The 25,958-nt window shown below is 43.8% G+C and overlaps 1 protein-coding gene across 1 annotated transcript in view; it reads left to right on the forward strand.

Annotated features, from left to right (window-relative positions):
• Positions 1-25,958, forward strand: part of LOC122934372 (cytochrome P450 2C14-like) — a 106,128-nt gene that overhangs the window by 62,600 nt on the left and 17,570 nt on the right. The window contains exons 6-8 of the mRNA XM_044289784.1: positions 9,000-9,176; positions 14,046-14,187; positions 14,423-14,607. Coding sequence (XP_044145719.1) covers positions 9,000-9,176; positions 14,046-14,187; positions 14,423-14,607 — 504 coding nt within the window. The remainder of the gene's footprint in view (positions 1-8,999; positions 9,177-14,045; positions 14,188-14,422; positions 14,608-25,958) is intronic.

Below are 25,958 nucleotides of genomic sequence, written 5' to 3' on the forward strand. Positions count from 1 at the left end.
CATACCTAAATATTGAAAGGAATCGGCAACATTCAACTTACTCAAAAGTCCCTCACTGGAGGGTACAAAGCTATCAACTGGCATTAGAGTAGTTTTTTACTTTGCCCAAGGAATTAACTATTCAGATGAGTCTTGGAAGAGTTGTATCAGTATGCTCTATAAAGAATAAGACATCATCCGCGTATAAAGAAATATAATCCTCTATCTCTAAGGTTCCAAACCCTTCAATTTTAGTATCCTGCCTAACAGCCACGGCTAAGGGTTCAATATAAATAACAATGGGGATAATGGGCAACCTTGGCGAGTACCCCTATTCAAAGTAAAGCTAGATGTCAAACTCCCATTATTGTTCAGTCTCGCCAAGGGGGATCTATATAACAATTTAATCATATCTATAAATCTATCTCCAAATCTCATCCTACCCAAAATCTTCCAGAGGAATCTCAATTCCACCCTGTTGAAGGCCTTAAAGGCATCCAAAGACAGAATGGAATGAGTATAATTGAATGGATAACCCTAGAGATCCTTGTAGCCAGAATCCTTGAGAGTAGCTTCACATCCATATTCAATAACATTATTGGTCTATATGACCCCAATTCTATGGGGTCCTTGCTTTTTTTCAAAATTAATATTATTACAACTTCTGTGATTGACTCCGGTAGACTCCCATTCTCCAATGACTCATCAAATACCTTCAAAAGCCTGGGGAAAATAACTTCCCTATATTTACTGTAAAATTCATATGGAAACCCATCTGATCCAGGGGAGGAGTTACCAGAGCATGCCTTAATTTCTGCTTCCAATTCCTGTATAGAAAAATCCACCTCAAACGAATCTCTTTGGATGTCAGTAATGGTTGGGAAGAAAATGGCATCCAAATAGGAGTCCATCATTTCATCCGTAATATTGCTATCTGGTTTGTATAGGTCTGAAAAATGGTTCAGAAAAGTTCCTTTTATAAGATCCTGATCATTGACTATTTTACCATCTATTAAATAGATGTTACCTATCTGTTTTTTATTATCCTGATTAGAAATCACTCTCGACAACAATTTTCGCGGATGCCCTGTTTCAGTAAACTATTTTTGACCCTTGAAGAATAGCCTCTGTTGAGCCTTCTCCAACAAAAAGTCAGAATAGACTCGGCTTGCCTTCTGCATATTTTTTCTATTTTCTTCTGTCTTATTCCTAAAAAAGGAATGTGTAGCTAATACAGGTCCTTCTAAAAGAATTAGCATATTGTGATAAAGTTCATTATTTTCAGTAATGTACTGATAAACATTAGACTTTCATATATTTTAGATTTATTACACACAACTGAAGTAGTTCAAGCCTTTTATTGTTTTAATATTGATGATTTTGGCATACAGCTCATGAAAACCCAAATTTCCTATCTAAAAAAATTAGCATATTTCATCCGACCAATAAAAGAAAAGTGTTTTTAATACAAAAAGTCAACCTTCAAATAATGATGTTCAGTTATGCACTCAATACTTGGTCGGGAATCCTTTTGCAGAAGTGACTGCTTCAATGCGGCGTGGCATGGAGGCAATCAGCCTGTGGCACTGCTGAGGTGTTATGGAGGCCCAGGATGCTTCGATAGCGGCCTTAAGCTCATCCAGAGTGTTGGGTCTTGCGTCTCTCAACTTTCTCTTCCCAATATCCCACAGATTCTCTATGGGGTTCAGGTCAGGAGAGTTGGCAGGCCAATTGAGCACAGTAATACCATGGTCAGTAAACCATTTACCAGTGGTTTTGGCACTGTGAGCAGGTGCCAGGTCATGCTGAAAAATGAAATCTTCATCTCCATAAAGCTTTTCAGCAGATGGAAGCATGAAGTGCTCCAAAATCTCCTGATAGTTAGCTGCATTGACCCTGCCCTTGATAAAACACAGTGGACCAACACCAGCGGCTGATATGGCACCCCAGACCATCACTGACTGTGGGTACTTGACACTGGACTTCAGGCATTTTGGCATTTCCCTCTCCCCAGTCTTCCTCCAGACTCTGGCACCTTGATTTCCGAATGACATGCAAAATTTGCTTTCATCCGAAAAAAGTACTTTGGACCACTGAGCAACAGTCCAGTGCTGCTTCTCTGTAGCCCAGGTCAGGCGCTTCTGCCGCTGTTTCTGGTTCAAAAGTGGCTTGACCTGGGGAATGCGGCACCTGTAGCCCATTTCCTGCACACGCCTGTACACGGTGGCTCTGGATGTTTCTACTCCAGACTCAGTCCACTGCTTCCGCAGGTCCCCCAAGGTCTGGAATCGGTCCTTCTCCACAATCTTCCTCAGGGTACGGTCACCTTTTCTCGTTGTGCAGCGTTTTCTGCCACACTTTTTCCTTCCCACAGACTTCCCACTGAGGTGCCTTGATACAGCACTCTGGGAACAGCCTATTCGTTCAGAAATTTATTTCTGTGTCTTACCCTCTTGCTTGAGGGTGTCAATGATGGCCTTCTGGACAGCAGTCAGGTCGGCAGACTTACCCATGATTGCGGTTTTGAGTAATGAAGCAGGCTGGGAGTTTTTAAAAGCCTCAGGAATCTTTTGCAGGTGTTTAGAGTTAATTAGTTGATTCAGATGATTAGGCTAATAGCTCGTTTAGAGAACCTTTTCATGATATGCAAATTTTTTTAGATAGGAATTTTGGGTTTTCATGAGCTGTATGCCAAAATCATCAATATTAAAACAATAAAAGGCTTGAACTACTTCAGTTGGTGTGTAATGAATCTAAAATATATGAAAGTCTAATGTTTATCAGTACATTACAGAAAATAATGAACTTTATCACAATATGCTAATTCTTTGAGAAGGACCTGTATTGCTGCTTCATTTAAGGTATTCTCCTTAATACTATATCCTTTTCTTAGATTAGGAATATTACTAGCAAAAATCCCTCTCATGAATGTTTTGCCCTTAAACACATCCCAGACTACGTGAGTTTTGGCTGAATTATAATTAGTATCCCAAAAACATACAATCTGCTCTTGTATTAATTCATGATTCTCCATTACTGACATCCAATAAGGATTTAGTCTAAATGGGGGTCTACCATATCTTCATATTGGGCCATACAAAACTCAAGAGACAAAGGTACATGGTCCGAAAGAGAGCTTGCCTCATATTTCATCCGCTTTACATAACTCATATTTTTTTTTTTATTAAGACGATTTCTAACCAAGACATAGATTTTCCAGATTTACTTATACAGGAGTAAACGCTTTTCCCATGTCCTAACCATCCCTAAATGTCCCCAAAACCAGCTTCCTGACAGAAACTTGCCAAAGGAGACCCTTGGGCAAGTTTCTGTTTCCCCATGGAGATCCTGTGTATTGCAGGATTGATTAAAGTCCCCAATAACTAACTAGGGGCATTCAGGCCATTGTTTCATAAAAGTTAACAAAGAGTTAACCACATTTAAGGAGAAAGAGGGTGGGATATAAACAAAATCTAAAATACATAGTTTGCCTGCAAGTTTGCAATACAAAAAACAAATCTCCCCTGCTTATCAACAGAGGATGCCGCGCAGAAAAAGTCAACTGCCATATAAATAAAGACTGTCACTCCTCTCAAGTAACTAGTAAAGGTAGAATGATACGTCTGCGCAGCCCATACCCTGCCAAACCGCAGGGAGGTCTCCTGGGTAAAATTAGTTTTAACCAAGCAATCGCTGGTAAATGTCTCTGGACAAGATCAAAAACCGCCTGTCTATTTAATTTATCACCCAGACTCCGCACATTCCAGGTCAAAATTCTAACTGACATTAAGTCGGTCACCGAAACTCCCTAACTGTATTTTCAATGATCCTATCTCCCCTCTGCCATCCTATGAGACGCTTTAAAACCCTCCCCAAAAAAAAAAATGTACCCCCCAAACCACCGGATCCGCCACATCTGCAACAGATCTCTCAACTAAGACCATCCCTCTCCCTCTCAGCACCACATAACCCCACCACTGTTACCAATCGAGAAAAGGAAAATAAAACTAATCAATATTATTCTAGTCAAGCCAATTCATGGCAAGATCAGCAGTATCAAAAAAATACAAACCGGATTCTAAAAAACATGTGTTGGGACACTATACAAATCGTGAATAAATACTGAATGCAATGATGTGAAGGTGCCAACTTCTAATATTTTATTCAGAATAGAACATAAATCACGGAACAAAAGTTTAAACTGAGAAAATGTACCATTTTAAGGGAAAAATATGTTGAATCAGAATTTCATGGTGTCAACAAATCCCCAAAAAGTTGGGACAAGGCCATTTTCACCACTGTGGGGCATCTCCCCTTCTTCTTACAACACTTAACAGACGTCTGGGGACCGAGGAAACCAGTTTCTCAAGTTTAGAAATAGGAATGCTCTCCCATTCTTGTCTAATACAGGCCTCTAACTGTTCAATCGTCTTGGGCCTTCTTTGTTGCACCTTCCTCTTTATGATGCACCAAATGTTCTCTATAGGTGAAAGATCTGGACTGCAGACTGGCCATTTCAGTACCCGGATCCATGATGTTGTGATTGATGCAGAATGTGGTCTGGCATTATCTTGTTGAAAAATGCAGGGTCTTCCCTGAAAGAGATGACGTCTGGATGGGAGCATATGTTGTTCTAGAACCTGAATATATTTTTATGCATTGATGGTGCCTTTCCAGACATGCAAGCTGCCCATGCCACACGCACTCATGAAACCCCATACCATCAGAGATGCAGGCTTCTGAACTGAGCGTTGATAACAACTTGGGTTGTCCTTGTCCTCTTTGGTCCGGATGACATGGCGTCCCAGATTTCCAAAAAGAACTTTGAATCGTGACTCGTCTGACCACAGAACAGTCTTCCATTTTGCCACACTCCATTTTAAATGATCCCTGGCCCAGTGAAAACGCCTGAGCTTGTGGCTCTTGCTTAGAAATGGCTTCTTCTTTGCACTGTAGAGTTTCAGCTGGCAACGGCGGATGGCACGGTGGATTGTGTTCACTGACAATGGTTTCTGGAAGTATTCCTGAGCCCATTCTGTGATTTCCCTTACAGTAGCATTCCTGTTTGTGGTGCAGTGTCATTTAAGGGGCCGGAGATCACAGGCATCCAGTATGGTTTTACGGCCTTGACCCTTACGCACAGAGATTGCTCCAGATTCTCTGAATCTTCGGATGATGTTATGCACAGTTGATGATGATAGATGCAAAGTCTTTGCAATTTTTCGCTGGGTAACACCTTTCTGATATTGCTCCACTATCTTTCTGTGCAACATTGTGGGAATTGGTGATCCTCTACCCATCTTGGCTTCTGAGAGACACTGCCACTCTGAGAAGCTCTTTTTATACCCAATCATGTTGCCAATTGATCTAATTAGTGTTAATTGGTCTTCCAGCTCTTCGTTATGCTCAAATTCACTTTTTCCAGCCTCTTATTGCTACTTGTCCCAACTTTTTGGGGATTTGTTGACACCGTGAAAATTTAAATCAACGTATTTTTCCTTTAAAATGATACATTTACTCGGATTAAACGTTTGATCTGTCATCTACGTTCTATTACTAATAAAATATTGGCATTTGCCATCTCCACATCATTGCATTCAGTTTTTATTCACAATTTGTTTAGTGTCCCAACTTTTTTGGAGTCCGGTTTGTAGGTTCCATCATTAAAGGGTTTCTACCACTTCGGTTTCACATATTTAGCTGTCAGACACTAGCGATCCGCTAGTGTCTGCTCTGCCCAACCATGCTAATATAATTGCTTTTGGGGCAGCCGTTTTGCTAAAAAAAGAACTTTTATTAATATGCTAATGAGCCTCTAGGTGCTATGGGGGCGTCATTAGCACCTAGAGGCTCCGTCTACCTTCAGAAACTGCCGCCACCCAGCGCGTCCCTCCAGCCCGCCCATCTCCTCCTGAATGCGATCCTCCTTGTGAGCGTATGTATTCTGCGCATGCGCAGTGAATGTCTGACCGCTTCCTTGCTGAGACATCTCCTGCGCGATGACGCCATAGTGCTCCGAGGAACAGGCGCAGTGGAGATGTCTGAGCAGGGAAGCTGTCAGACATTCACTGCGCATGCGCCGAATACAGGCGCTCACAAGGAGGATCGCATTCAGGAGATGGGCGGGCTGGAGGGACGCGCTGGGCGGCGGCAGTTTCTGAAGGTAGACGGAGCCTCTAGGTGCTAATGACGCCCCCATAGCACCTAGAGGCTCATTAGCATATTAATACAAGTTCTTTTTTTAGCAAAACGGCTGCCCCAAAAGCAATTATATTAGGATGGTTGGGCAGAGCAGACACTAGCGGATCGCTAGTGTCTGACCGCTAAATATGTGAAACCAAAGTGGTAGAAACCCTTTAAACATTATCCAAAGTTTAGGTGGATAAACAAATAAATACTTAATATCCTTTTCTTGTAAATGTTTTTTTAACCGCAGTAAAAGTACGTCCCTTTTCTTGAATCTCCTTGGAGAAATCGGGTAAAAACACCAATTTATTCCCGTTGTATAGAATAGGAGAATACTCCCTTGCCCTTCTCAATAGCATATCTCTGTTTTGCAAGACTAATATCTTCACCAGGAGTGTCTGTGTATCAATTGAGCTGGTTTTTTTCCACAGCGTCCTCAGGTAACCCCAGGATTATCACGTTACATCTCCTTGACCTGTCCTCTAAGGACTCTTTCACACGGGTGTCTTATTTTTGGCCCGGATAAGAGGCGGGTGCGTTGCGGGAAAATACGCAATTTTTCCACGCGAGTGCAAAACATTGTAATGTGTTTTGCACTCACGTGAGAAAAATCGCGCATGTTTGGTACCCAAACCTGAACTTCTTCACAGAAGTTCGGGCTTGGGATTGATGTTCTGAAGATTGTATTATTTTCCCTTATAACATGGTTATAAGGGAAAATAATAGCATTCTGAATACAGAATGCATAGTACAATAGTGCTGGAGGGGTTAAAAAAAATAAAAATAAGTTAACTCACCTTCTCCTCTTGATCGCGTAGTTCCCGGTCTCTTTACTACTTGAATGAAGAGCTGTGGGCTAAATGACCTTTGGTGACGTCAGATCACATGCTCCAATCACATGGTCCATCACCGTGGTGATGGAGCATGTGATCTGACGTCACCACAGGTCCTTTAGCCCACAGCTCATCATTCAAGAAGTGAAGAGACCGGGAACTACGCGATCAAGAGGAGAAGGTGAGTTAACTTTTATTTAATTTTTTAACCCCTCCAGCGCTGTTTTACTATGCATTCTGTATTCAGAATGCTATTATTTTCCCTTATAACCATGTTATAAGGGAAAATAATACAGTGAATAGACTGTCACCTAGCAACCATGCGTGAAAATCGCCCCGCATCCGCACTTGCTTGCGGATGCAATGCGATTTTCACGCACCCCATTCACTTCTATGGGGCCTGCTTCGCGTGAAAATCGCACAATAGAGAGCATGCTGCGATTTTCACTCAACGCACAAGTGATGCGTGAAAATCACCGCTCATGTGCACAGCCCCATAGAAATGAATGGGTCAGGGTTCAGTGCGGGTGCAATGCGTTCACCGCACGCATCGCACTCACACGGAAAACTCATCCGTGTGAAAGGGGCCTAAGTCTAAAACTTTTTTTTCTAAGGATGTTAAGATCTGTCTTTAGGGTAGAGATTTCAGTTTTTGATGTTTTAAGTTCATTCTGTAGAGTGCCCACTGACTTTTCTATGGCATTAACTCTGTCCCGAATCTTCAAAACATCATCCCTTATCAGGGTTACATCAGACTGGATTGACCCAAGCTGCATTGACATATCCTGTATTAATTCCCCATTTTATTGACTGCCAGCAGTATCTCTTTTAAAGGGCAAGATTCAACAGTGGATAGTTCTCCTTTCTCCACTCTCTCCATCCCATCAACTTGGGGGAATTCAATGTTTCCTCCACCTTAGGGTCCATTCACACGTCCGTAAATAGGTCTGCATCCGTTCCGCAATTCATTTCCTATGGGGACGGAATAGATGCGGACAGCACACAGTGCTCAGTTGGGGTCCGGTCAGCCAGGTCAGGAGGAATTTTCATACGAGGAGGGCGACTGGGAGTAGAAAAACCAAACAAGTGACCTCCATAGTGAGGGTCAGCTCAGACATCCACCAAAGCGAAAAACGGACAAGAATAGGAAATGCTCTATTTGTTTCTACGGGGCTACAGAAAAAACATACGGATGCGGATAGTACACAGTGTTTTTTTTAATTAATGGGTCCGTATCCTATCCGCAAAAAAAAACGAAACAGACACGGAAGCAAATTATGTTTGTGTACATGTAGCCTAAGGGTTAGCTAGGAATGCTGGTGGCCTGTACGATGATGTGCATGGCCAAACATGTGACCTGTAAATCATTCAGATGCACTGTAACTGTTTTGTTACAAGAAAGGACTAGCTATGCATGTTGCTGTTCTGCACACCAGGACCAGAATAAATTCTCCCTAAAGTTTAACTACAGGCCGGGGTAGACTCAATTAAACGTGCTTCATGACAAATGAATTCTGATTGAAGCAAATTTTTAAAAAAAAAGTTGCACAGCGACCAAATAGAATTTTTGAAACCTTTGCTCATCTCTTATGATCAAAAAGGTTTTCATTTTTTTTTGTAATAAAGCAAAATAAACACGATACAAACGTGTGCATCACCGCAATCGGACTGACCCATAGAATAAGGACATCACATCATTTTTTGTGCACAGTGAACACCATAATACTAAAACAAAACAAAAATCCTTGGCAGAATTATGTGTTCTTAAGTTTGACCCAACAAATATATTTTTCCTATTTTTCCAATAGAACATAGAGTAAAATAAATGGTGCCATTTAAAAATAAAACTTGGAAGTTATGGCTTTTGGAATGTGAGGAGAAAAAAAAAATCCAAAATGCAAAAACAAAAATAGCCTAGTCCATAAGGGGTTGAAAATAGCAAGAAAAAATAAAAAAAGAAATCATGAAAATTCCTTATATTTGTGTTTTTGTGATCTTTAGCTGTATAACAGTTTTTCATTACTGATGGACTGGCTACCTGGAGCTCACAGAACTATTTTTGGGAACATCAAGGAGTTTCAGAAATTTATAAGAGCGACCTTTACGAAACAGAAGACAGAACTGGATGTGAATGACCAGAGGAACCTTATTGATGCTTTCCTAGCCAAGCAACAAGAGGTATGTGAAAAATCCAAATTTGTTTCAGTGGTGTACATTACCCAGGATCCCACAATCCAGCTCACGGTCCTGGCTACAAATATTTGCTCCCTTGTGACCAGTAGCAGCAGAGATGGCTGTACATGAACATTACTTGAATGCGAGTGAGAAATCTTAATGTCCATAAGTGCACAGACATCTGGAGTTGTCACCCAGGAGCCGCACCTTTTACTCCTAAGCAAAGGGGGAAGGGTGAAATTATTCATTGGGACACTCACTAATGAATGGAGGCTGTACAGAGGCACAAGGGTTTCTATCATATATCTCCCAACTTATAAAAAGTCCAAGAATAGACAATAGCAGCGGCATGCCAAGCAAACCATGGCAATTTTTATTTTACTAACCTATACCACTAACTCCACCCAGTGCCTCTCTACAGACTTTAAGTCCCTCACAGCCCCCCTAGTGCCCAATAGTAGTTATGCCCCCTTGGTACCATTACACAGTAGTTATGTCCCCCTAGTGCTCCACACAGTAGTATTTCCCTTTAGTGCTCCCTCACAATAAGATTGCTCTGTTAGTGCCACCAGATAGTAGTTATTCCCCCCTAGTGCCCCCCTTCACAGTAATAATGCCTGCTTAATGTCTCCACACAGTAGCTATTTTCCCTTCTTTTCCCTTAACTACTGCTCTCACACAGTATGTTTGCCCCATTTGTGTGTCCACACAGTAGTCATGCCCCCTTAGTGCCCATGCAAAGTAGTTATACCCCCATAGTGCTCCCGCAGAGTAGTTATTCCACCATTGTACCACCACACAGAACTTATACTCCATTAGTGTGCCTAAACAGTACTTATACCCTATTAGTGTCCTCACACGGTAGATATGCCCACAAATCACATCCACACAGTAGTTGTACTCCCTTTGTGCGCCAACAACAGAAAAAAATATATAGAAACTGATGGCTTGATGTTCCTATAGACTATAATTGGGCAAACACAGTTCAAAAGTGCACTCTTTTGATTCAGTGTGTTATTGTTTCCGTTTCTGCATTTTACATTTTTTATTTTTTTTGCAGGATTGAATAGCAAAGCATACCACACGTTTCTGCAAAAAAAAAAAAAAAAAACATAGAGAAACATACAGTATACCTTACACAATTGTATTTTAGTTAAATGGGTTTTCTAGCTCGGTACATACAAAAGGAGATAAAGGAGCTGATATCTGTGGTGCTGGGGCTGTTAGTACATCCAGTAATATAATCAATTGGCTTACTGTAGATATGGTCCAAGATAAGTTAAATAAGGTAAATGTGAACAAGGCTCTAGGTCCAGGTGGATTACACCCAAGAGTGCTTAAAGAGCTCTTGCGCCCCTGTTTATAATTTTTAAAGATTCTCCGGTACAGTGCCAAGTAATTGGCGCAAGGCAAACGTGGTGCCCATATTCAAAAAAGTATCAAGGTCCTTCACAGGTAATTATAGACCTATAGGCTTGGAAAGTATAGTTTCTAATTAGATTGAAAACTGGCTGAAGGCCCGTGTTCAGAGAGTTGTGGTCAATGATTCCTATTCAGAATGGTCCCGGGTTATAAGTGGTGACCCCAAGGTTCAGTGCTGGGCCCTCTATTATTTATTTATTTATTTATTTGTTAATGATATTGAGGACAGGATTAATAGCACCATTTCAGATGACACTAAGCTATGTAGAACTGTACAGTCTATGGAGGATGTCCATATACTACAAGCTGACTTGAACACTCTGGCAAATGAGGTTCAATGTGGATAAATGTAAAGTTATGCATCTTGGTAGTAATAATCTCCATGCTTCATATGTCCTAGGGGATGTAACACTGGGAGAGTCACTTATAGAGAAGGATTTGGGTGTCCTTGTGGATGGTAGATTAAATAACAGCATACAATGTTAATCAGCTGCTTCTAAGGCCACCAGGATAATGTCATGCATTAAACAAGGCATGGACTCGCAGGGCAGGGATGTTATATTACCACTTTACAAAGCTTTGGTGCGGCCTCATCTGGAATATGCAGTTCAGTCCTGGGCACCAGTCCATAGAAAGGACGCACTGCAGCTGGAAAAAGTACAGAGGAGAGCGACTAAACTGATAAGGGGCATGGAGGGTCATAGTTATGAAGAAAGATTAAAATAATTGAATTTATTTAGTCTTGATAATATACGTCTAAGGGGGGGGGGGGGCATGATTAAATTGTACAGTCCTGATCAAAAGTTTAAGACCACTTGAAAAACGACCAAAAAGTCATATTTTACATTGTTGGATCTTAAACCATTAAACTGAAACAGGCTGTTTTTCATCTGATCCAAATTTTAGGACCACATGCCTTTAAAAGGCCAAATCTGTCCAAAGATGTGGATTCATTGTCATATTCTGTCAGGTAGTCACACGTTGTGATGGCAAAGGCAAAAAAAACTCTCCCTTTTTAAACGTGATCGAGTTGTTGAACTGCATAAGCAGGGTCTCTCACAGCGCGCCATCGCTGCTGAGGTGGGACGCAGTAAGACAGTAATTTGGAATTTCTTAAATGATCCTGAGGGTTATGGAACAAAAAAGTCCAGTGGAAGACCCAAAAAAATTTCATCATCACTAAGTCGGAGGATCCAATTGGCTGTCCATCAAGACACTGGACGATCCTCGATCCAAATTAAGGCCCTTACTGGTGCTGACTGCAGCCCCATAACCATCAGACGGCATCTGAGACTGAAGGGCTTCAAAAACAAAAAAAGTCTTCAAAGACCTCGTCTCCCTGAATGCCACAGAACTGCTCGTTTGTACTTTGCAAGAGAGAACCAAACAAGGGACATTCAAAGGTGGAAGAAAGTTTTATTCTCTGATGATTTCCTCATGACTGAGGGCCCTCGTTTGTGTGGTACTGACTGGGTTTTTCAACAGGACAACGCTACAGCACACAATGATCGGAGTACAAGGGACTTTTTCCAGGAGAATAACATCACTCTTTGGCCCATCCTTAGTGTTCCCCTGATCTAAATCCAATTGAGAACCTTTGGGGATGGATGGCAAGGGAAGTTTACAAAAATGGACAACAGTTCCAGACAGTAGATGGCCTTTGTGCGGCCGTCTTCACCACTTGGAGAAATGTTCCCACTCACCTCATGGAAATGCTTGCATCAAGCATGCCAAAACAAATTTTTGAACTGATAAACAAAAACGGTGAAGCTACTCATTACTGAGTTCATGTTTGGAAGTTGGATTTCTGTTTTGGGAGGGTTTAGAGATTTTTTAATGGGTGGTCCTAAACTTTTGATCAGCTGAAAAACAGCCTGTTTCAGTTTATTTGTTGTTTTCATTAAATTGAATGCTCAAAAAATGTTTTGTCTCACTCCCATTTCTTCTTGTTGCATGTTGAAGCTCTACTTGGAACCTTGTTAAGATCCAGCCATGCTAAATATGATTTTTTTGACATTTTTCAAGTGGTCTTAAACTTTTGATCAGGACTGTATATAAATGGGCCATTCAAAAAATTTGGTGAAAAACTGTTCCATGTAAAATGCGCTCAAAAGACAAGGGGCCACTGCCTTCGATTGGAGAGGAAAAAGTTCAGTCTCTGAAAGCGTCAAAGCTTCTTTACTGTAAGAACTGTGAATCTGTGGATTAGACTTCCTCAGGACATGGTCACAGCAGGAACAGTGGACAGTTTTAAAAAGGGTTTAGACGAATTCTTAAAAGTAAACAACATTAATGCTTATAAAAAATGTGTAGAAATATGAGTTTCAATTCCTTCTGGGATTTGAATCCCCACCTATCCCTATCCCTTGGTTGAACTTGATGGACTTATGTGTTTTTTCAACCGTATTAACTATGTAACTATGTATTAAAACCTATGCACATCAGGTCAAGTACACGTTAAAAGAAGGGATAAATCACTTCAAAACTGCATACATTTGTATATATTTTTTTACTGTATATCTAAACGTATCCACATGATGTACAGCAAAAATGGGATGTGAACAGGTCCTGAACCTCACAGAGCTTGCTCTTTCTATCAGAAGGCTCTAAAAGGTTACATTATTGTGCCTGCTTAGCCGAGCAGGAGAGTACACAGGCAATTCCCTCAGCCAGGGAATGATCTGAGAACTTTGAGCTTTCCACCATAGTTTAGTAGTTGACATTGACGTATTACTTGCCACTGATCAAAATTGCTTGTAATCCATATGCAAAAGATCAGTTAAGTGCACCGAGGGTCCAAGCCACCCTGTGTACACTTGCTCCTCCTTCCTCTGTAAGCCCATACCTCTTTACTGATGGGACCAAGTTCCTGGATAGTCATCTCGCTTGGACCTGTCAATCAGGAAACTGAGGGAGAAGCTAGTAGAAGAAGCAGGAGGAGCAAGGGTGCACTTAATTGATCATTTACGTATGGATTAGGCCGAATACACTCAGCTGTGGAACACGGACATGAGCGGTTCGTGGTATCCTGGCCTGGCATCCTGCTGACAGCAGGAGCGCACGGTGTCATTGGTTGCTATGACGCAGTATGCTTCATGCCGCCGCTGCACTACAGTAATACACTCGTATGATCTATACGAGTGTATTACTGTAGTGCAGCGGCGGCATGAAGTGCACAGCGTCATAGCAACTAATGACGCCGTGTGCTCCTGAGGTCAGCAGTATGCCAAGCCGGGATACCACGAACCGCTCACGTCTGTGTTCCATGGCCGTGTGCATTTGGCCTTAAAATTAATTTTTCTCCAGAATAACTCAATGGTTTAATTACATTCCGCTGAGCTATCCATACAAGCCATTGGACCTGGTTTTACAGTCAATTTCCTGGTGACAGATTCCTGGTAAAACATCATCCAGTATTCAATATGATTTTATTCTTTTGTGTTTTTTCAGGGAAAGCCTGAATCTACCGAGTATTTCCACAATGAAAACTTAACTATTTTGGTTGGAAACCTTTTCGCAGCTGGAATGGAGACCACATCAACCACATTGAGATGGGGACTTCTACTCATGATAAAATACCCAGAAATTCAACGTAAGAATCATATTTATGACACCAAGTAAAAGTTTTACAATATCAAAGGATTAAAGAGATTATATGGCCAAAAAATTATGCACAGGTTACTAGTACATGGCACGTTTAACATTGTATTGTCATTCTAATTTTATTTTCTATACTTTTGGTTTACTTCTTGGAGACGTTCCCTCTATCACACAGCAGTAATCCAAATCTGAAATATTCATCTGGCATTTTATCCCTTTCCTGGCAGAAAAAGTCCATAATGAAATTGAAAGGGTGATTGGATCAGCAGAACCTCAAATGGAGCATAGGAAACAAATGCCGTATACAGACGCCGTCGTTCATGAAATCCAACGCTTTGGTGATATTGTACCGAATAATCTCCCACATGCAACTTCTGAAGATGTGACATTCAGAGGGTATTTTATACCAAAGGTAAGAAACAATGCTCAACTTTAGGCCTCATGCACGCAAACGTATTTTCTTTCCTTGTCCGTTACGTTTTTTTTGCAGATCGTATACGGAACCATTCATTTCAATGGGTCCGCAAAAAAAACTGAAGTTACTCCATCTCCATTCTGTTTCCATATGTCCATATTTCTGTTCCGCAAGAAAATAAAACATATTCTATTATTGTCTGCATAATGGACAAGGAAGAATACTGTTTTAGGGGCCAGCTGTTCCGTTCCGCAAAATACGGAATGCACATGGACGTCATCCGTATTTTTTGCAGATCCATTTTTGCGGGCCGCAAAATGCATACGGTCATGTGCATGAGGCCTTATACTGGAGACGTCCAAGCTGGCATAGCCAGAGAGGAATGCTAGTGATCATATGCCCTGTAGTTAAGTGCAACTAGCGGAACCATTAAGCCCCACTCCTTTAGCTACAGAATTTAGATACCGGGCCATGGTGGCAAACCTCATTTTCAGCCCCAGTGAAGGAAAGCCTAGCTCCAACTCTGTCACTAAAATTTATTTACTAAGTTGGTTTTTAATTTGAAGCTCCTGAGGCTTTTCTGTTATTCCTACGGAAAATGTAGAACTAAATAACCAAATGAGTGTTACCATTCTCCTTGCCAAATGGCTATGTCCCTACACAGTCTAAGATCTCATTCACAACGTATTTTGAGTTTGCATTCAAGCCACAGATTTTATGCGGGCCCATACATTTCAATGGGGCCACAAAAACTGCAGATAGCAAACCGTGTTTTTCCGCATCCGTATGTCTGTTCCGCAGCCCTACAAAAAAAGGTTTTCTGAGGACAAGAATAGGCATTGTTACTAGTGTTGCACAAAGTGAAGCATCCAAAGCGGAATTCATTTCAAAGTTTCTCGAAAACTTCTATCTGAAACAAATCTGAATTTCCTCGCACTTCTTGGTAACAAATGAGTTTTTATAAAATGGCGGCTGCACATGTTAAAAAGCGAAACTAAGAGTAGAGAAGACAAGCCCAGGAGCGCAAGATTACCCATAATGCTGTACAGCCAGCCAATCCACAGATAATCATCCCCTGTGATGTCACAGCCCTATAAAACCCTCATCCCGCGCGGTCTCCTCCATTGTCCTGTGAGATGAGCATAGGGGGGACGTGGCAAGCGCTCATGCGCTAGGAACAGTGTGGCTGAAAATGATTAATAGAAGAACATTGGAGAGGGAGGGTGCAGGGTGTCACGTTGCGGTTTACTGTGACAGTTGGACTGGCCCACAGGGGTACAGGTGAATCCCCTGGTGGGCCCCTAGTCTCCCACCTCTGCACAAGTGGCATATAACACAGTAGACTTACTGCACTACATGTATATATAGTCAATGTGCAGCACCTCAACCAGCCTATGTTCATATAAAAAACTTGATAGATTATTAAAGAAACTACCCAGTTTATTATTATAGACACGATCAGAGCTGAGATGAGTTCTAATGCAAAACTCTGGCAGCACTACATCCAACTGGAACAAAATGGGGTGCACGCCCGAAGGGACTAAACTATTGCCCAATACACAAAGTAGCAAAAAGGCAGCACTCCAAAATCAGTAAAAAAAATGAAGAAAATGCTTTTATTCACCCATGTGGAGTGCTGTCTTTTTGCTACTTTGAGATGACTTCTAGTTATAGAAGAAAGCAAGCGGAGTATCTGTCACGCTCCTGTGTGGGAGGAAAACACCACACTGAGCATAGGAGGGAAAGGTGATACCGGAATAAGGCCTGGAAACTAGGGAAGGAAGATGGACACCAACTAGAGATGACCCTAACTCCAGTCCTGACAGACTACCAGTATGAACAGGCCACAAAGGTAGGCAAGGTCATGCACCAAATACCTAGAATCCTATCACACCCTATAGGACCCCGGAACTAATGTCAGAACTGAGTCTACCTGTTTCTGCAAAGGGAAGGGCGAACAGGAGTCTCCCTCAGGCCTAATGACAAACAACAGGGAAAGGCAAGACACACGTATACCATATTTTTCACCCTATATGACGCATCTGCTCATAAAACGCACCGAGTTTTTTGAGGAGGAAAATAAGAAAAAAATAATTTGAACCAAAAGGTGTGATTTTGGTGCATTTTGAACTAATGGTGGTCTGTGGATGACACTATTATGTGGGGATCTGGGGATCTGTGGATGACGCACTGTTATGGGGGGATCTGTGGATGATGCACTGTTATGGGGGGATCTGTGGATGGCACTGTTATGGGGGGATCTGTGGATGGCACTGTTATAGGGGGATCTGTGGATGGCACTGTTATAGGGGGATCTGTGGATGGCACTGTTATGGGGGCATCTGTGGATGCCACTGTTATGGGGGGAATCTGTGGATGGCACTGTTATGGGGGGATCTGTGAACGGTACTGTTATGGGGGCATCTGTGGATGCCACTGTTATGGGGGCATCTGTGGATGCCACTGTTATGGGGGCATCTGTGGATGCCACTGTTATGGGGGGAATCTGTGGATGACACATACCGTATAGCATATTATTCTATATATGTGTCATCCACAGATATCCCCCATAACAGTGTCCCTGTGTACAGTAAATAGTGACCCCAATACAGGGGGTGGAGGCTGGCAACTGGTGTTGAAATCTCAGCGGGGCCCGGGGCAGTTACTGTACTCTATTACACTGGGCCCCGCACACACACCAGTATTCATATTTAAAGTGTGGGGAATCAATATGTAAACTGCAAGGTAGCGCAATCCACATAGTACTCACTATGAAACTCCCGTACTAGCAGGCACTGCAGGCTGGCCGGTCACACACATCATCATGCGCCTGCTCCGCCTGCTCATTAATAAAGTGGGAAGAGCATGCGCATGAAGAAAATGAGGGACTGGCCAGCCTGCCTGCTAGTACAGGCGTTTCATAGTGAGTACTACCTTGCAGTTTACATATGGATTGCCTACAGTTTATATATGAATACTGGTGTGTGCGGGGCCCGGTGTATTAGAGTATAGAGACTGCACCAGGCCCCGCCGCGAGTTGCCGGCCTCCAGCCCCTCCTCCCTCCCCGCTAATACATCGCAGCCGGCGATGTATCAAGTGGAGTAAAAATGGCAGCATTCGCCCCATAAGACACAGGAGCATTCCCCCCCCCCCCAATTTTTTGGGGTAAAAAAGTGTTTATTTCGGGGTGAAAAATACGGTATATAAACAAAATACAAAAGGGAAAGAAAACACTTATCTTCAATGAAGCTTGGGTAACACCAGGAACTCAGCCGAGAACCGAACACAAGGTAACCACAAGTCCAACAGAAACTATAAACTGCATAACATAGTGGGAGAAACAACAATAAATAGAGAAGGTAAAATGACCACAATACCAACACCTGGGGAGAGTAGGTATGGCAAGCACCAGAAACAACAGAGACATCATTTGATCCAAAAGTAAAACGTCACACAGTCTCACAGATCTCTTGCCACCTGTCATGGTAACGTCTGTATGTCTTGGTACGTCCATGACAGTATGTTCCTTTTCCCATGACCTACCTTCTCAAGGTTGCTTCAGGGACCCCCATATTCAATTATCTGGTAGCATTTTGCTGCTGTGTGAGCAGGTAATATTTGAGTGTATCTGTACTGTGGGCCCCCAAAATAAATTTTACTGGTGGGCCGTAGGCACCCCATTCCAACACTGCTTGCTGGGTGTGGCCTCTTGCTGCTGACCCAGGGGGTTTTGCATCTACCCTTCTGTGTGGTGTAGCCTGGTATTGCAGTGTTGTTGTTGTATCCTTGCCCATGCCTTTGCTGATCTTCTGTACCTCTCCTGTATCTTAATCCATTCTGTTCCATGTATAGCCTGGCAGTGCTTCACTGCTTCTGATCCAGCCTGTTTCATGTATAGTCTGGCAGTGCTCCACTGGCTCTGATACAGCCTGTTTCATGTATAGCCTGGCAGTGCTCCACTGGCTTTGATCCAGCCTGTTCCATGTATAGTCTGGCAGTGCTCCACTGCTTCTGATCCAGCCTGTTTCATGTATAGCCTGGCAGTGCTCCACTGCTTATGATCCAGCCTGTTTCATGTATAGCCTGGCAGTGCTCCACTGCTTCTGATCCAGCCTGTTTCATGTATAGCCTGGCAGTGCTCCACTGCTTCTGATCCAGACTGTTTCATGTATAGCCTAGCAGTGCTCCACTGGCTCTGATCCAGCCTGTTTCATGTATAGCCTGGCAGTGCTCCACTGGCTCTGATTCAGCCTGTTCCATGTATAGTCTGGCAGTGCTCCACTGCTTCTGATCCAGCCTGTTTCATGTATAACCTGGCAGTGCTCCATTGCTTTTGATCCAGCCTGTTTCATGTATAGCCTGGCAGTGCTCCACTGGCTCTGATCCATCCTGTTTCATGTATAGCCTGGCAGTGCTCCACTGGCTCTGATCCAGCCTGTTTCATGTATAGCCTGGCAGTGCTCCACTGCTTCTGATCCAGCCTGTTTCATGTATAGCCTGGCAGTGCTCCACTGGCTCTGATCCATCCTGTTTCATGTATAGCCTGGCAGTGCTCCACTGGCTCTGATCCAGCCTGTTTCATGTATAGCCTGGCAGTGCTACACTGCTTCGGATCCAGCCTGTTTCATGCATAGCCTGGCAGTGCTCCACTGCTTCTGATCCAGCCTGTTTCATGTATAGCCTGGCAGTGCTCCACTGCTTCTGATCCTGTCTGTTCCATGTATAGTCTGGCAGTGCTCCACTGCTTCTGATCCAGACTGTTTCATGTATAGCCTGGCATTGTGGAAGCGCTCATCTCCATATTCATCTGTATCGCCGTCCTCAGGACAGCGATACAGATGGCTGTGCTGTGGGGCAGTGGAGGGAGAGGCATGTCCCTCCCCTGTTCTTCTGATAGGCGGCGCGATGAAGTCATTATCATCGCGCCGCCTGAGCCGGGCAGCACACAGCATGGGACATAGGCCGGAAGAGGCCTGCATCGCATCGCTGCTGATGGAGGTATTAGTGTGTTTTTTTTCTTTTTTCTTTGTGGGTGGAGCTGGCACTATGGGGGGAGCTGGCACTATTGGGGGGGGGGGCTGGCACTATGGGAGGAAGCTGGCACTATGGGGGGGAGCTGGCACTATGGGGGGGAGCTGGCACTATAGGAGGGAGCTGGCACTATGGGGGGAGCTGGCACTATGGGGGAGCTGGCACTATGGGGGGAGCTGGCACTATGGGGGGGCTGGCACAATGGAGGGGGGGACTAGCACTATATGGGGAGCTGGCATTTCTTATAGCCCTATTTTTTTGGGGGTGGCATTCTGGGGGCATATATTTCTTGCCCATTTTGGGGAGGGCACTATGGTAGCATTTCTTACTGGCACATTATGGTGGGGCACCATGGGTGAGAGGAGCACTATGGGGGTATCTGGGGGCTCTAAAGGGGCCTTTTTTTTATTATTGGCACATTATGAAGAGCACTATAGGGGAGAGCGGCACTATGGGGCATCTCGTGTCACTATAGGGGCATTAGTTGGGGGCACTATGGGGAAGTGGGGGCTCTAAAGGGGCCTTTTTATTGACACATTATGGGGTCACTATGGCATCTAGTGGTACTAAGTGGGCATTTTTTACTGGCACATTATGGGAGGCACTATAGGGGAGAGCGGCACTATAGTGCTTTATTTGGGGGCACTATGGGGGAGTGGAGCACTATTGAGGCATATGGTGGCACTAAGAAGGGGCATTTTTTACTGTCACATTATGGGGGAGAGGAGCACTTTAGAGACATCTGCTGGTGGCACTAAGAAGGGGCATTTTTTTACTGGCATATTATGGGGAAAACTATGGGGAAGGGGGAGAGGCGCACTGTGAGGGCATTTACTGGGGCACTATATAGAGATATTTTATACTGGCATACATTATAGAGACATTAGCTCAACTGTGGGCACTAAGCGGGGGTATTTCATGTACTTTCATATTATAGGGAGAATTATTACTACTTGGTGGTATTATGCAGAGCTTTACTACTACTGGGGGGCTACGAGGAACATGATTCCTAGTATGGGCACTATAGGGGCATTATTACTACTAAGTGTGTTTTGGCAGATAATTATTTCTATTGGTGGGATTTTGGGGAGAACTGTTACCTTGGGGGGCACCCTAGCACAGTATCAGCTTAGCACAATTATTTTTTGGAGACATTATATTTATACTATTAGCTCTATGTAGGAGAGGAGATGCTCCGGCTCCTGCCCCTTCCATTTGCAGAAGGAGGATTCAGAGCTGGGTGAGGACGGCCAAAGGGGGCAGCAGTCCACGAGCGGGTGGCAGATGGTGGGGGGGGCCACAGGCCTTGAGCAGGGTCTGGGGAGGGAGGAGAGCGGAGGAGCTTCCTGGCTGTAGCCTGCTGTTTATTGTATAATGTGAAGCAGGCAGTGCAGCCAGGACAGGCCCCCCCTCTCCGTATGTTGTGTAGAGACAGGCCTCAACAATAACATTACAGTTTTACAGTGTTTGTTGGGAGTGGCCTAATATATGTAGGAGAGGCTTTCAATAATGGGCGGGGCTAGAAATTGGCCACTTGACTGGATTTGCCCGTAGGACTAAGGCTGCCAGCCCCCCCCTGGTTCCTTGTCTGTAATCTGCTTGTGTCTTGTTTGCGATATGTTCTGGTCTGCCAGGCTCCCTGATTGTGACACAGGGAAAGTGCAGGGACAGTAAGGGTCCATTCACACGTCCGCAAAATGGGTCTGCATCCATTCCGCAATTTTGCTGAACAGGTGCGGACCCATTCATTTTCAATGGGGCCGGAATGTGCTGTCCGCATTTGCGGATCCGCACTTCCGTTCCGCAAAAAAATAGAACATGCCCTATTCTTATCAGCAATTGCAGGCAAGAAAAGTCATTGCCGGCGATGTGAGGCCTGCAAAATTCAGAAAACATAAAACAAAATACAAACAGACGTGTGACTGGACCCTTATTCTGCCTCAGTTTTGTTTCTTTTTTCCTACATTTATTTATTACTACATCAGCCGTAAACTATGATATATAATTAAATAATAATAAGATGGAAGCCTTCATTATTCCAATGCCAACCAATATCATCAAGTCTGCACCCCTGAAATATCAGTCAGAACCAAAGCTGAGTTCAGTTCCAAGTTTTAAAGTGGTTTTCCACTTTAAAAATCAACTACAGAAGTTAATCCACACTCGATCGACTTTGCAAATAAATAATTTCGACTCATCTGAACCCGTACATTTTAATACTTTACAGAAATGGTTTACTATCAAATAACTTGCAGGGGATTGCAGGCAAGAACAGCAATAATATGCTTATTGTTCCCCCACCTAACCAGTCAAACTCCATACCAGCAACAGGCCATGATTAAAGGTGCATTAAAGGGACAGCAATTAGCAATGAACAAGGAATATACAGTATAGTCTAGATTATTACAGGAGAGCCGCCAGATACTCTCTATTAGACCACACAGGAGAGACGACAGATCCTCTATACTATACCACACAGGAGAGCTGACAGATCCTCTATACTACACCACACAGGAGAGCTGACAGATCCTCTATACTACACCGCACAGGAGAGCCGACAGATCCTCTGTACTACACCACACAGGAGAGCTGACAGATCCTCTATACTACACCACACAGGAGAGCTGACAGATCCTCTATACTACACCACACAGCAGAGCCAACAGGTCCTCTATTCTACACCACACAGGAGAGCTGACAGATCCTCTATACTACACCACACAGGAGAGCTGACAGATCCTCTATACTACACCGCACAGGAGAGCTGACAGATCCTCTATACTACACCACACAGGAGAGCCGACAGATCCTCTATAGTACACCACACAGGAATGCTGACAGATCCTCTATACAAAACAGGAGAGCTGACAAATCCTCCATACTATACCACACAGGAGAGCAGACAGATCCTCTATACTACACCACACAGGAGAGCTGACAGATCCTCCATACTACACCACACAGGAGAGCTGACAGATCCTCTATACGACACCACACAGGAGAGCTGACAGATCCTCTACACTACACCACATAGAAGAGCCGACAAAAACTCTATACTACACCACACAGGAGAGATGACAGATCCTTAATACTAAACGACACAGAAGAGCTGACAGATCCTCTATACTACACCACACAGGAAGGCTGACAGATCCTGTATACTACACCACACAGGAGAGCAGACAGATCCTCTATACTACACCAGACAGGAGAGCTGACAGATCCTCTATACTACACCACACAGGAGAGCTGACAGATCCTCTACACAACATCATACAGAAGAGCTGACAGATCCTCTATACTACACCACACAGGAGAGCTGACAGATCCTCTATACTACACCACACAGGAGAGCTGACAGATCCTCTACACAACATCATACAGAAGAGCTGACAGATCCTCTATACTACACCACACAGGAGAGGTGAAAGTTCATTTATACTACCCAACACAGGAGAGTTGACAGATCATCTATACTATAACAAGCAGGAGAGCTGACAGATTCTCTATATTACACCACACAGAAACGCTGACAGATCCTCTATACTATACCACATAGGAGAGCTGACAGATCCTTCATACTACACCACACAGGATAGCTGACCGATACTCTATACTACACCACACAGTAGAGCTGACAGATCCTCTGTACTACACCACACAGTAGAGCTGACAGATCCTCTATACTACACCACACAGGAGAGCTGACAGATCCTCCATACTACACCACACAGGAGAGCTGACAGATCCTCTATACGACACCACACAGGAGAGCTGACAGATCCTCTATACTACACCACACAGGAGAGCCGACAGATCCTCTATATTACACCACACAGGAGAGCTGACAGATCCTCTATACTACATCACACAGGAGAGCAGATCCTCAATACTACATCACACAGGAGAGCAGGTCCTCAATACTACATCACACAGGAGAGCAGGTCCTCAATACTACATCACACAGGAGAGCTGACAGATCCTCTATACTACACCACACAGGAGAGCTGACAGATCCTCCATACTACACCACACAGGAGAGCTGACAGATCCTCTATACGACACCACACAGGAGAGCTGACAGATCCTCTACACTACACCACATAGAAGAGCCGACAAAAACTCTATACTACACCACACAGGAGAGATGACAGATCCTTAATACTAAACGACACAGAAGAGCTGACAGATCCTCTATACTACACCACACAGGAAGGCTGACAGATCCTGTATACTACACCACACAGGAGAGCAGACAGATCCTCTATACTACACCAGACAGGAGAGCTGACAGATCCTCTATACTACACCACACAGGAGAGCTGACAGATCCTCTACACAACATCAGACAGAAGAGCTGACAGATCCTCTATACTACACCACACAGGAGAGGTGAAAGTTCATTTATACTACCCAACACAGGAGAGTTGACAGATCATCTATACTATAACAAGCAGGAGAGCTGACAGATTCTCTATATTACACCACACAGAAACGCTGACAGATCCTCTATACTACACCACACAGGAGAGCGGATAGATCCTCTATACTACACCACACAGGAGAGCCAACAGATCCTCTATACTACACCACACAGGAGAGCTGACAGATCCTCTATACTACACCGCACAGGAGAGCTGACAGATCCTCTATACTACACCACACAGGAGAGCCGACAGATCCTCTATAGTACACCACACAGGAATGCTGACAGATCCTCTATACAAAACAGGAGAGCTGACAAATCCTCCATACTATACCACACAGGAGAGCAGACAGATCCTCTATACTACACCACACAGGAGAGCTGACAGATCCTCCATACTACACCACACAGGAGAGCTGACAGATCCTCTATACGACACCACACAGGAGAGCTGACAGATCCTCTACACTACACCACATAGAAGAGCCGACAAAAACTCTATACTACACCACACAGGAGAGATGACAGATCCTTAATACTAAACGACACAGAAGAGCTGACAGATCCTCTATACTACACCACACAGGAAGGCTGACAGATCCTGTATACTACACCACACAGGAGAGCAGACAGATCCTCTATACTACACCAGACAGGAGAGCTGACAGATCCTCTATACTACACCACACAGGAGAGCTGACAGATCCTCTACACAACATCATACAGAAGAGCTGACAGATCCTCTATACTACACCACACAGGAGAGCTGACAGATCCTCTATACTACACCACACAGGAGAGCTGACAGATCCTCTACACAACATCATACAGAAGAGCTGACAGATCCTCTATACTACACCACACAGGAGAGGTGAAAGTTCATTTATACTACCCAACACAGGAGAGTTGACAGATCATCTATACTATAACAAGCAGGAGAGCTGACAGATTCTCTATATTACACCACACAGAAACGCTGACAGATCCTCTATACTATACCACATAGGAGAGCTGACAGATCCTTCATACTACACCACACAGGATAGCTGACCGATACTCTATACTACACCACACAGTAGAGCTGACAGATCCTCTGTACTACACCACACAGTAGAGCTGACAGATCCTCTATACTACACCACACAGGAGAGCTGACAGATCCTCCATACTACACCACACAGGAGAGCTGACAGATCCTCTATACGACACCACACAGGAGAGCTGACAGATCCTCTATACTACACCACACAGGAGAGCCGACAGATCCTCTATATTACACCACACAGGAGAGCTGACAGATCCTCTATACTACATCACACAGGAGAGCAGATCCTCTATACTACATCACACAGGAGAGCAGATCCTCTATACTACATCACACAGGAGAGCCGACAGATCCTCTATACTACATCACACAGGAGAGCTGACAGATCCTCTATACTACACCACACAGGAGAGCTGACAGATCCTCCATACTACACCACACAGGAGAGCTGACAGATCCTCTATACGACACCACACAGGAGAGCTGACAGATCCTCTACACTACACCACATAGAAGAGCCGACAAAAACTCTATACTACACCACACAGGAGAGATGACAGATCCTTAATACTAAACGACACAGAAGAGCTGACAGATCCTCTATACTACACCACACAGGAAGGCTGACAGATCCTGTATACTACACCACACAGGAGAGCAGACAGATCCTCTATACTACACCAGACAGGAGAGCTGACAGATCCTCTATACTACACCACACAGGAGAGCTGACAGATCCTCTACACAACATCATACAGAAGAGCTGACAGATCCTCTATACTACACCACACAGGAGAGGTGAAAGTTCATTTATACTACCCAACACAGGAGAGTTGACAGATCAT

Source organism: Bufo gargarizans, chromosome 4 (genome assembly GCF_014858855.1).
Source record: "Bufo gargarizans isolate SCDJY-AF-19 chromosome 4, ASM1485885v1, whole genome shotgun sequence".
Lineage (NCBI taxonomy): Eukaryota > Metazoa > Chordata > Amphibia > Anura > Bufonidae > Bufo > Bufo gargarizans.